This window comes from Pseudonaja textilis, chromosome 10 (assembly GCF_049901715.1).
Source record: "Pseudonaja textilis isolate UNSWEBS1 chromosome 10, rPseTex1.2, whole genome shotgun sequence".
Taxonomy (NCBI): Eukaryota; Metazoa; Chordata; class Lepidosauria; order Squamata; family Elapidae; genus Pseudonaja; species Pseudonaja textilis.
The window spans coordinates 14,120,621-14,134,182 of NC_141999.1; the positions used below are offsets into that span (position 1 = coordinate 14,120,621).

A 13,562-nucleotide genomic window follows, 5' to 3' on the forward strand; every position below is an offset into this window, starting at 1 on the left:
TTGCTTTTGTTATACATTTTTTGCCATAGAAACCTATTTGGTTGTGTAATGCAGAATTTCGTATCTCTTCTGTCATATAAGTCTCTGTTTTATATATGCATTCAGGGGTGGGCTGCTGGGGGTTCGCAGGGGTTCGGGAGAACCTTAAGATTCTGTGCAGTTCGGAGAACCCCCAAATCCCACTCCTGGCTGGCTCCACCCACCCTGCCCTACCTCTCCTAGGAGTCCCCACATGGTCCGTTTTGAATATAGATAAGTGGAGGGCGCACATGGAGGCTCAGGGAGGACGAAAAATGGGCCTCCTGGAAGTTTGGGAAGGCTGGAAACAGACCCGTTTCCAGCTTCCAGAGAGCCTCCTGAGCCCGGGGACGCCATTTTCACCCTCCTGGAGGCTTGAAGAAAGCCTCCGGAGCTCGAGGAGGGCCAAACCCACCCCCCCCACCATGGTGCAGGAGGCCAACTAGGCCACACCGTGGCCATGCCCACCCAACAACCAGGCAGAGAACTCGTTGCTAAAATTTTTGAAGCCCACCCCTGTATGCATCCTTAGAAATTCTCATTTTCCTCCTCGTTCCTCCTTTTCATGCTCTATCTATTCCTGTTCACTTTTGGAATCCTCTTTTGTTCATTTGCACAAGAATTAAATCGTATAGGGCAGGAATAAATCAGAAGACTAAAAGTATATGCAGTAAATAACTAAACCAGTCATGTGTCTCAAGCATTGAGCTTGTTTTCCGAAGCAACTCTTAGATTAGCTTGAACATCCCCAATGTTCTTTCTGATGAAAATAATTTAAAAAAAAACACTTTACTGAAATAATATGAACAACCACATCAAGTCACAGAAGCACATGGATGGAATCCCTGTGCCCCAGAATTAACGTTAGAAATTATTTGATTTTGGAAATAAAGCTGTCATTAGAATAAGGAAAAAAATGATTGATGAAAGCCATCACTTGTCCAAAATATTGGAAAGTCCATGGATATTGGAAGGTGTTGTCAATATTTGGGTATCTGTAATTGACATATAATAACATTTGGGTTCAATATATAAACTTTACATTATTATTTGATTTTGTTAATTAACGTATCATAAACATTTGATTACCTTGATGCAATCCTTTCTACTCTTTGATAGTGTTTTGTTAAACAAGTGTTAAATCCTGTTTGCTGACATCAAAGAGGGATGATATTTTAGAAGTTCTCAGTTTCCAAAGGTCACACTGAGCGTTCACATTTCAGACTCAAAATGCAAATAGTCAAAAGGGGACAACGTTCAAAACTACATTTTAAATGTTTCTGAATGAGAAAGTTCAACAACGAAAGAAAGTTCAGTAAACCCATCATTCTTTCCTGTTGCTGCTGCTCCTTCTCCACCCATCAGTGTTGCTCTTTAATGCACCCCCTTTACTAATGGGTCTATTCTTCCTTTGCTCTTGTCTCACTAATCTGTCTGTCTCTGATTTCTTTTTCTCTCAAACCTGTGGGCTTGCTAAGATTCGGATAAACCGAGAAGTAAGTATATGTCTTGTCCTTCTCTTCTTTCCCATTTCTCCTCCAATCAAGATTCCATAGTTGTTCATTTTGGAGGGAAGGGATTTTCCTACCACATCTTACCCCACCACAACGGATACATCCTGGCTGTTTTGGGTGGTGGGTTTTATGTTCTCTGCTCTGAAACAGCAGGTCCTTAGAAGTCTGTCTTGTTACTTGGTGGGTCTCTTTTCAAAATGTCTGGCACCGTTGTGCAGACATGGGTATCCCTTGTTGAAAGGGACAATTGCCCGAACAAAATTCTAGCACTAAGAGACGCTTGGGTTTAAGACCAACCAGGCATTATGGATGAAGAAGGTGGCAACAATAATTACTGATAGATGAGAAGTAGGAAGTTGGGTTCTTGGGTGACAAACACGTCAGGACAGTCTGTCGTTTTTATTTCATCTATCGTAGAGTGATACAAACAAGGAAGCAAGCAATTTAAGCAGCTTTCTTTCTCGTTTTCAAAGTTATTGCTTTAAGCTGATCCCTTTTCATGATCCATTTTAGGGATCTTCCTCTAGGTCCCGTTGTCTTACTATAGTCTGTAGTTGGAAGTCAGAAAGTAAGAGATCAGGATCCAGGAGTCTGTAATGCAGAACAAGGTCTGGAACATGCAGAGAGAGAAAAGCAATGACACTGGATTTCTCCAGAAATATGGTCTCATCCCACTGAGCTCAAAAATAAATCAGGTGATAATGCAATCATATGCCACCTGGAACACTGTTAGACAGGGGGAAAAAAGTATGTATTTTTTCCATTCATCACACATAGACATTTATTTCAAAGGACGATTGGGGTAAAGTTGTACTCAGTTTATGCACATGACTAACCCTAAATGTAGGGACTCAGTGGCTCAGTGGCTAAGACGCTGAGCTTGTCAATTAGAAAGATCGGCAGTTCGGCGGTTCGAATCCCTAGCGCTGTATAATGGAGTGAGCTCCTGTTACTTGTCCCAGCTTTTGCCAACCTAGCAGTTCGAAAGCATGTAAAAAAATGCAAGTAGAAAAATAGGGACCATTTTGGTGCGAAGGTAACAGCATTCCATGCACCTTCGGCATTTAGTCATGCTGGCCACATGACTACGGAGACATCTTCGGACAGTACTGGCTCTTCAGCTTTGTAATAGAAATGAGCACTGCCCCCTAGAGCCAGAAACGACTAGCACGGATGTGCGAGGGGAACCTTTACCTTTAACCCTAAATGTAGGTTAACCAAATACAACTGATGTAGCATACTCTACCTGCCTGACTGGGTGGGATGGAGTGATGTAAATGAACAAAGATGGCTCCACAGGTAATCTGGTCCCCTGCCACATTGGGTTTTAAAGGTCATAACTTTAATTGGCCCCGGAAACAAACCAGTACCCAATGCAGCTCACTCAGAAGAGGTGTATAATTAAAATAGTGAGGTTCTGGTCTTCCAGATGTTACTGAATTTCACCTCACAACATCTTTTCCAGCTGTCCTATAACGAGTTCACAGAGACATCAGGACTTTTTGCAACTGCCAGGTAGAGTAAGTCCATTGGGCAATTGCTAACCTTTAGTTAGGAAATCCAGGTAAATCCAAGGAAATCCAGGTGCTAAATTTGGGACATTTTTGTCCTGGTGATGTAGTGGTTAAAGTGCAGTATTGCAGGTAAACTCTGCCCACAGCCTGCAGTTTGATTCTGATAGGACTCAAAGTTAATTTAGCCTTCCATCTGACATATTTCCCCCCCCCCCCGATTTTGGGGGGGAATATGCAAATAATGCTTACATTGTAAACCACCAGAGTCCTGTAAAATGCTACAGATGGTATATGTCTACATGCTCTTGCAGCTATTTGTCTTCACTGCCCACAACATGGGACGTTGTATTGTATTGTGTTGTGTCTATTTGCATGATATGTCTCCTTGAGCTTAAATCTAGATATTTGAAAAACTAAGCCGCTGCTCTGCTTCCTTCTTTTCCATACTTTGCAATGTAAGGATAATTGACTGATTAGTTTTACCCGCTTGGATACATTTTACTCACAATATATTACTAACAACCTCAATTCTCATGCCGTATAGGTGGTATCAGCCTTTCACAAATATCACACCAGGCATTCAAACTGAAATGTTTGTAGTTCCCGTTGTAATGCCTTTCAACAACACTTACACTCTCATTTGTACTTTGTAAAAGCCCAAGTAATTGTGCACTTAAAGGTGTTCATGATTGTGATAACTCCTAAATTTAAAAGGTAACAATTTGCAAAATTAGTATTAATATTGACTAATGAAAACGTTTGTGTGCTCTTGAAGTTAGCGATTCAGAAATAATAAACCCCAAATGGTAGGCACCCTATGCTCCCTTTTGGCTTGAAGCTTCTGTAATATTTATCCAAACACTTTCTTTTATTCTGCTCCTGCCTCTGCCTCCTAGCAAGATATCTCCTTTTCCATAGCAACTGAGAGCAAATGGTGGAGATCTGGCTGTTTGTCTTGGCCAGATCTTAGCAAAGACAGTAGAACATGGGAGATTGAAGGCCATATGGGAAATCTTAGGCTCTGCTATTGAGTCAAAGCGCTTCTTGATATGCTCTTGTTCATTGGCCCTTTTCCATCTTTTTCTCACTTGGGAGTGAGCTGTGTGCATGCATTAAATGGCTTAGAACCAGAGTCTCAAACTTAGTAACTTTAAAACTTGTGGACTTCAACTCCCAGAATTCCTCAGACAGTTACTCTATAAATTAAAGTTGCCAAGTTTAGAGATCTCTGGCTCAGAAGAAGTGGTTGCTCAGGGCATAGAGGTAGTCCTTGACTTGCAAACACAACTGGGGCCATTGCTATTACTAAGCAAGGTCACTGTTAAGTGAGTCACACCTGATTTTATGACCGTTTTTTAATCCACAGTCGTTAAGCAGATCACTGCAGTTCAGTTAATTGTGTAGCTTGTTAAGCAAATCCACCTTCCCTCCACCCCCATCCCACCCGATTGATTTTGCTTGCTGGAATCCAGCTGGGAAGGTTGCAAATAGAATCACATCACCTTGGGGCTTTGCAACCATCATAAATCCATGCCAGTTGCCAAGTGTCCAAATTTTGATCATGTGACTCTGGAGAATGCTGTGATGGTCATATGTGCGAGAACCAGTCATAAGTCACTTTTTTCCAGGACTGTTGTGTTCAGAGTATTGCAGCCTAAATTCAGCACCAGAAAAGTAAACACAGATGGCTGACGCTTCATTTAACTTCTTTATAAACATATAAAGTAAATTTTACAATACCAGTTGTAGATTTCTCCAACATGGAGCAAACTCAAACAGAAGCAGACATGTTATAGGTTCAGAGCAGAACTCTAATTTTCAGCAAGCAAGCTAGTTTCTCTTTCACTTTAGAGCTGAGCACAGAACAGAGATAAACCACACCCAGATTCTCTCTTTAAGTTTCAGCCCTCAATTCAGCTCTCATTGGCTGACCTTGTTACTAAGCTCTATTCCAGTTCATGAATATACTCTGACACATTGTAACTCTGAACAGTTGCTAAATGGAATGGTTGTAAAATGAGGACTAATTGTCATGACTTCTCTGTGTCATGGTGCTACATGCAGGGTCCCTGAGCTGTGATTTGCTTCTGCTTTTAGTCGCTCATCCCAATGGCCTGTATGTTCTGGGATGGATGAGTACATTTTCCCTAGAGATGATTTCAGGTTCAGTATCATATGTTGAAGCCCCGTGTTCAGTGGAGACCTGCATGCGTAGTTGTGTTTGAAAATATTTCCGTGCTTGTTAGGACAGGGATATGCATCTATGGATAAGAGATTGCATTTGGCATGACAGAGTAGCAGTCCCATTCATTGAAGTAGTGAGTCGATCCAGAATAATCATTATATACGTTATGAGTGAGATGGGCAGAATCTAATTTGATAAAATAAAAAAATAAAAAAGATTTGATGTTGCTCCTTTCCACATAGCTAACACAATTACATTTTGACTGTATATTTAATCATTTCTCCCTCTTATCACATTGCAAGTTATTACTTAGTAGTAGAAGCTCTGGGAGGGAAGACTTATGCCCAGAATTTTCAGGGTGGTTTCTTATAGAGCTCTAGAACCTCTGGTTACCCTCCTCAGCCTGGAAAACGCTGCCATAAGAAAGATGTCCGTGTTGCTTTCCTAACAGCAACATGCATTTCCTTCCAGCTTTTCTAGGGTGAAGTTGATGAGGTGTTTATTGGACCTCAGAGCAACCCATTCTGGCTGTGTGAAATAGCTCTTGGCTATCACTGTGATGTGAGGAGGAGGAAGTGTCCACCTCTGCACAAAAGAGAAAGACAGATGGTTGCAAAGGAACTGCTAGTGGATACATATTGGATGGGAACAGCACAAACAATTATGAAAAGTGTACATTGGGGAAGCTGTTTGGAAATACCCGTTCTGCGGTGGGACGTGGAGGCTACGAATGGTGCTTAGGGTTTGGAAGATGTTTTGGTTGAGGTATATTGCTTAAACAGAAATCAAATGGAACATTATGTTCCCTGGCTGTACATCTTAAAAGTGTGTAGATTTTGGAATACCTGTTGCAGGAAGAAAGCAAGAGGCTTCAGCTTTCACAATAGCAAACCTTAGGGCATATAGAAATGGATAAAATCTTCCTTCCTTCCTTCCTTCCTTCCTTCCTTCCTTCCTTCCTTCCTTCCTTCCTTCCTTCCTTCCTTCCTTCCTTCCTTCCTTCCTTCCTTCCTTCCTTCCTTCCTTCCTGTAATGCATATTTTTTTTATTTACAGGGTTACCAAAGATCTAACCATTTCATAGCCACACAAGGTAAGACCTTCATACCTACTACCTGCATATGGATTTTTATCATGCTTTCTCCTTTTTCCCCTTGCCCATTTTTCTGCATACGTGGAAATGAGACAGCGCAAGAAGATGCGCTGTATACTAAATGTGCCCAAAATATTTCATCTTCAAGCTTCCTCGGTGCATTACAAAATATCCAAAACTTAATTGAGATTATATGTTGGGTAAAATAGCCATGGTAGCACAGTGGTTAGAATGTAGTATTGCAGGCAAACTTTGCCCACAGTCAGAGGTTCGATCCTGGCCATCTCAGGGTTGACTCAGTCTTTCATCCTTCTATGGTCGGTAAAATTAGGACCCAGATTGTTGAGGGCAATATGCTAACATCTGTAAACTGCTCAGAGAGTGCTGTAAAGAACTTTGGGGTGGTATATAAGTCTAAATGCTGGAGTTGTGCTGCGGCCTAGAGGTGGAGCTCTGGCCTCACAATCAGGAGTCTGTGAGTTCGATCCTAGGTAGAGGCAGATATTTCTCTCTCTGGGCCCAATGAGCATATATCTGCTGAACAAAACTCTGCATTGGTGACAGGAAGGGCATCTGGCCATTAAACACTCAGCGTCATTCAGTTACTCAGACTCCACCCTGCATGGATGGAGTTTATTATTAATTATGGAGCCGTTAAAAGATGAAAGGATATAAGTCTAAGTGCTTTTGCTAAAATAGCCATGGTATTTAAATAGGTCCCAGACTTTCTTTTATCTCTGTTGCAACCTCTCTTTTTTTTTTTGGATTCTTCCTCTGTTCTCTAGGCCCCAAACAGGAGATGGTCTATGATTTTTGGCGGATGGTGTGGCAGGAACACTGTTCCAGCATAGTGATGATAACCAAGCTGGTAGAAGTGGGAAGGGTAAGTGATGATTCCTGGGTTCCTTTTCACCAGTGGCTTCCGATGATGCTTACCTCCTCCACAATAGACTTAGCCATAATCTGTTTCGTTGTTGCATGCAGGTTAAGTGTGCCAAATATTGGCCAGATGACTCAGAGATGTACGGAGACATTAAAATTACCCAGGTGAAATCAGAGACTCTGGCAGAATACGTGGTGAGGACATTCGCCCTGGAAAGGGTAAGATTTGCAGGGATAACCCCCTGTCTGTAAATATGTTTTATTTTATCCATGTTAATATTTGGACATTTATTTAATTTATTTATAGGTCTTGTATGAACTATCTCCTATATGACTCTAGGCAGCACATAATAATATACTACATCAGGACTTTCATCTTCTCCCTTCTCTAATTTTATTCAAAAACACTAGTTTTAAAAATGATTTAAAAGAAGCCCTGAAATATGCTTGGCAGTGGGTAATTAACCTCTTTTTTTAAAAAAAAACCATTAGTTTGGTAGAGAATTAGGAGTTTGAATATAAGGGATATATGATTTATTTTATAATTGAATATATAATCATAAATACAACTGCGAGTTGGTGCCTCTAAACCAGTGTTTAGCAATCTTAGCAATTTAAAGATAAAAGGTATATGGCAGCGGTGTCAAACTTGATTTCATTGAGGGCCACATCAGGGTTATGTTTGACCTCAGGGATTGGGGTGGGTGTGGCCAGTTCGACGTTACTCATCTCGGGGACGCCTGTGGTGGCCTGAGTGCTCGGCCAGTGAAAATGGGCTCAGGAGCTCCGTTTTTGGCTGCGACAGCCTCCTGCAACCCTCTGCTAGTAAAAACGGAGCTCGGGAGGGGCTGTGTGAGTTCTCCCAAGCTCCGGTTTCGCTGGCAGAGGCACTGCAGGCCGGTCCTTTACTGTTTCCAGGGTGGCCAGATCTAAGCATCCCGCAGGCTGGGTCCGCCCACGGGCCTTGAGTTTGACACCCCTGGTATATGAGAACGACCTCGGGAGAAGAGTGAAGTGATGTAACCAAGGGAGCAGTCAGATAAAAAGCAGTTTAGCCTGCAGCAGGAATGTGTGTGGGACAGGTCGCTCAGAAGAGACCCTCCCTAGTTTCTTGGGTTGTAAAAGCAATGGGTGGGGCATATATACTATCAGACTAGCAAGATTCTGCATAAGTAGTAAATTCTGGGAACTGAAGTCTATATATCTTAAAGTTGATGAGGTTGAGAAACACTGCTTATAAAGAACAGGCAAAACCCCTGATTATGGCTTGACTCCTATAGCAATCCTGCAGGCACTTATATATGCTTCACAGTCCTCTCTAAGTGGTTTTACAGAGTCAGCCTCTTGCCCCCAACAATCTGGGTCCTCATTTTACCCATCTCGGAAGAATGGAAGTGTGTGTCAGCCTTGAGCCTGGAGAGATTCGAACTGTCAAATTGCAGGCAGCCACCAGGCAGCAGAAGTAGCCTGCAGTACTGCACTCTAACCACTGCACCGCCGTGGCTCATACCATTAGTTTACTTAGTATAGTAGGCACATTATATGCCTGGTGTACATAGATAAACTACAAGTATAACAGAAAAACATCTTAATAGACAAATAAGATGGTTAACACTCAAGTCAGAGTTTGGTTCTAAGCCATCTAGTGAAAAAAGTAGATCTCCCTTCTAAAAAAAAACAACCTGTATTTTTCGTCTTTGTAGATTTTGAGTCAGCATTTCATCCATTCTCAAAAGAGAGAAATTACAGGAGACAGATGTTGATAATGCCTCTTTCTATTAATACATAATTTGTTTGTTGATATTGAATGTAATAGTCAAGGATAGCTGTCAGACAGGATTCCCTAACTGAAAAGATGCCAGGCAAGGCTGCTTATAAGACCCATCATTGTTTAACACACCACACACAGAGACATACATACCTACATTCTTTAATTACAGATCTTGCCTCTTGGCAGACATATTATCACCCACATTTTCTGGTAGGCCAACCACTCTCTAATTTAGCTTTTTTTTATTTCACAGTCATAATTTAATTGAGGAGAATGTTAAGGGCTCTGGTTTTCTATTGTACAGAAGATATGTTGAATACAAACTAGTCTAAAATTAAGGATAGAGTTTTTGCCAAGGGACCGATTAAACACAGGTGGCAGATTAACAGACAGGCAATAGAACCAAGGGGATTATTATAAATATTGGGAAAACTTTTTCATGCCTCAGGATTTTGGAATGCACAATTGCCATATCTAATGAATAATGCTGAAAACACTGCCTCGGCCAAGCTGAAATTTGATCATGGAATTGGTGACTTCCATATTGCTTCAACGCTAAAAGTTTTTAATGCCACGGGCTTACTGCTGTTGCTATGGGGGGTGATGTTTAGAAAAGAACCTAGAGGTTGTCAAAATAGTTCTTTGAATGTTCTATTCTTCCCCAAGATGTGTTGCAAACACCATACTTAACTTGGAAGCAGAACACGTCTCTTGGAGTCTACAGCCTAGATTATAGAGTTATTTTTTATCCCCTTAAATTAATATTTTTAGCAGGAAACCTAGCCATGCTTATTTTTCTGTTCTTATGGGTGGTTTCTTGCATTGGTGAGATTTGATCTCTTCCCTAGTTGCTTAGCATATCTGGGATTTAGCAAAGCTAGAGAAATGGATTGTGTACGTAGATTGGATAGGTACTGTAATGCAGCCAGTTGTTCTCGGATTCCATATTTTTCCTTCTAGGGTCTCAGAAGTTGATAAGCCTACTTTCATTAGCTTGTTTTGATGTGTTGCTGATAGTAATGGAAGGGATGTGTGTGTTTCCAAAACATACCAGTGAATGGTTGTATCTGCCCTTGTCTACTGATTAGAAGAGAATATTTGTAATTCAGAGTTCAACTGCAGGGTCCTTTGTGGTCTCTGGGCTTGTCTTCTTGCAGACATTTCATTGCCAAACTAGTTAACAGATAATAGATATAGATAATAGAGTTGGAAGGGACCTTGTAGATCATCTAGTCCAACCCCCTGCCCAAGCAGAGACCCTACACCATTTCTGACAGATGGGAGTCCAATCCCTTCTTGAAAGTCTCAAGTGATGATGCTCCCACAACTTCCAAAGGCCAGTTGTGGTTGATGGTTCTCACTGTCAGAAAGTTTCTCCTTATTTCCAGGTTGAATCTCTCTCCTTGTTCTGTTTCCATCCATTATTCCTTGTCTGGCCTTCAGGTGCTTTGGAAAATAGCTGGACCCCTTCCTCTCTGTGGCAGGCCTTCAAGTATTGGAACATAGCTATCATGTCTCCCCTGGTCCTTCTCTTCACTAGACTAGCCATGCCCAGTTCCTGTAATCAATGCATTGATGGTGTTACCTAGTTTGGTAATGAAACATCTGCAAGGACACAACCAAGCTGAGAGACTACCAGCTGCCCTAGTGTGTTTGATTGAGGAGAGTCCATAACCCACTTTTTTCTATGGGGCTAAAAATAGACAGAGGACGGCTCTTTCGTTCATCTTCTAATTGAACTTTCAAGGTATACTTGGTGACTTTTATGTGTGTTAGCTGTTAGCAGAGAAACGTATCCATCACACCTATAAGATTTGCTGTGTTTTTGTGCTAAATTGTGATCTTCAAAGACGACCGATTGTCCGTTGCTGAATGTAGTCAGTGGGTGGCCATCCTTCTTACCTTTTTACTTTGAATTCAGTTTTTAACTTTTATCCAGTCTATTTTATTTCCTACCTTTGACGTATTGAATCTATACACTTTTGATAAGGCTGGTTTTGCAACCGTAATCAAAAGACATGAATGCGATGTCAAAGGAACGGGTTTTTCTGCATTCAAACTGTTGCTTGGAGATCTTGCATCAGTCATGTTCTTTCTCCAGACAGGGATCATTCAATTGTGGGCGGGCTGCCTTGACAAAACCCCTTTCCCCTGAAGGAATGGCAAGAGCGAAAGCTGTAATGTAAAAGTTTGCAAGGAGGGAAGGCTTAATGTAAAATAGACAAACGGTTCTTGGTTCAGTGAACATGGTTGGAGTTTTGAAAGACGGCTGTCTCTCTATTCTTATAAAAGGGCTATCATGAGAGCTTTTGCTGTTCACAGAAAAATGACTTCCATAGTAAATGTAGCTAGTCATTGACTGTCCATTTACCAGGGTATCTCAGTAAATACAGTAAAAATGCAGTAGGCTTACCTGGAATTGGAAGCTAAGTAGGTCAGATCTGGATAATATTTGGGTAGCAGACCACTAAGAAACCACTAGAAAATTCCAGGGCTGTAAACTATTAGATAGTATCTTAACTTACTGCAACTGTGCATGGTTTGCCAATTGCACAGTGGCAGATAGGACAGTGCTCCAGAGGGTTAACGTCACTGCCCAGAGGATCATGGGTTGCCCTCTCCCCTCTTTGGAAGAGCTTTATAGATCCCGCTACCTTAAGAAAGTTCAAAACGTTCTCAAAGATCCATCTTATCCTGGACACCCTTTTTTTTTTTTGAACTATTACCCTCTGCCAGGTGGTACAGGATAATAAAAACAAGGACAAATAGCCTGAAAAACAGTTTCTATCCCAGGGCAGCAACTCTATTGAATTCTACTGTATAGTGCAATATTCATGCAATATCAGGGGTTTTCAATTCAATGTATAGAATGTGAAGGATGTGTGTTTGTGTTTATTTTCATAGTCATAATGTACACTGAAGTATTTAATATGGTATTTAATTTCATTGTACAAGGTACAGTGACAATAAAGTAAACTAAACTAATCTGAGACTTCAAGAAAACATTCCTAGAAGAATTCAGCACTATCATAATTACTCCCAAGAAAAATACATGGCTGGGTCCATAGAGACTAGGAGTTAAACTAGTTAATCTTGAAAATCCTAGTTTACTGACAAACTTCCAAGGTTACGTGCTTCAGCTCTTCCTTCTTCCTTCTCGCCTTTTGTTCTTCTTTCTTGCTGTTTCAGGTGTGTTAAGCCTTTCCCATGTGTTTAAAACCATTTTGTTCTCTTGTATACATTCCAAGATGGTGGATAATCCGGTGAGGGCCCAGATCTTCTTACACACATTTTAGCACATTAACCTTTCCTGTGGATCAGTTTCATGCCAAGTCAGCCTTCTTGTATAGCTTTTAGAAACTCCATCAAAGTCATCGTCTTAGCAAATAATATTCTAGAGTACCCCTTTATTTACATGGACATTCTTGACGGATTAATTTGAGCCTAAGCACCATATTAATTGTACAGGGAATGGATAATCATTTTTTATCTTGTAGACAGAGGTCGCAAGGTTCAGGCAATTATTGAGCAATTGTAATTGCTCAACCTTGGGACAACCACAATGGTAATTTGCTCTCCCTCCCTCCTTACTCTGGAAAAAAATGTTAAATGACAACCTTGTTTCCAGTGAAGTACAAAAGAGCCTCAGGGATCTAGTTGCCTTGTAACCATTCCAAGGTATTTATTGTAGTTTTCAGTAGAAGGAGACCTTAATCAGGGATCTGGGACTTCCCCCATCAAAACTACTGAATCTAGTAATGAGGAAACCTGGAAACAGGTAATCTTCTGAGCATATTAAATTTGCCTGACAGCAGCTCAGCAAGAATGCATTCTATCATAGTAATGATAAGTGATTTAGGATGCAATGCACAAAGCAGAACAGAGAGCACCGACCTTCAGTCCAGGAATAAGCCCATTTTTGTGATTAAAATTCATTCCTAGTTATATTTCTTGTTCCAGTTTTCCTCCGGTGACCTCAGAAGGGCCGACTTGGTGCTCCCCTTTGCTCTCAAATCCTCACTTCAATCTGGCAAACCAGATTAACCATCTCCCCCCAATTTCCCTGATTCTGTTTGAGAGATTACAATAAGAACACAACTATTTTCTGGGTTGCATTTCCCAAAGTGAAGGCATGACACATTGTATTCTTCCATGCCGGGTTCAATGCAATAATGCACTGGTAATCTACTGCCTGTCAGCCCAAGTAAATTGTAGCCTCCATAATTATACTTGCCACAGGTGAAACTAGAAAGCACCAGAAGGTTTCCTTTGCATCAACAACTAGAATTTCATTTGCCTTTGATAATTAAACAAGATCAATTTAGTTTAGAGAGCGCTGGACATTTTTTTGAAGTAGTAGTTAACTTTGTTCAGTGTGAATTTAATTTTATCTTCTGGTTTTAAAAACCTGGCAGTTCCAATCTGCTAGCTCCTGCTAAATAACTTTGCTTTCGACTTGATTGTGAAAATTCCTTTGTAGTTGAGATAGATTTCCTTTTTCTTAATGGGCTTTGCCAAATAGGATCAAGGCTAGCTGTTTGTAGGAGCAGTTTGAACTTATCTGGTACAAAATTGAAAGAGGAGGA

General features: G+C 41.0%; 1 protein-coding gene across 5 annotated transcripts in view; it reads left to right on the plus strand.

Moving 5' to 3' along the window:
* The window catches only part of PTPRU (protein tyrosine phosphatase receptor type U), a 385,271-nt gene that overhangs the window by 327,140 nt on the left and 44,569 nt on the right, over positions 1–13,562 (plus strand). For 3 of the 5 annotated variants that reach the window (XM_087939817.1, XM_087939815.1, XM_087939816.1), the window contains exons 19-22: positions 1,497–1,514; positions 6,287–6,323; positions 7,109–7,206; positions 7,308–7,424. In XM_087939817.1, the coding sequence (XP_087795943.1) occupies positions 1,497–1,514; positions 6,287–6,323; positions 7,109–7,206; positions 7,308–7,424 (270 nt within the window). The remainder of the gene's footprint in view (positions 1–1,496; positions 1,515–6,286; positions 6,324–7,108; positions 7,207–7,307; positions 7,425–13,562) is intronic. The other 2 variants (XM_026702462.2, XM_026702461.2) reach the window with 1 other exon arrangement.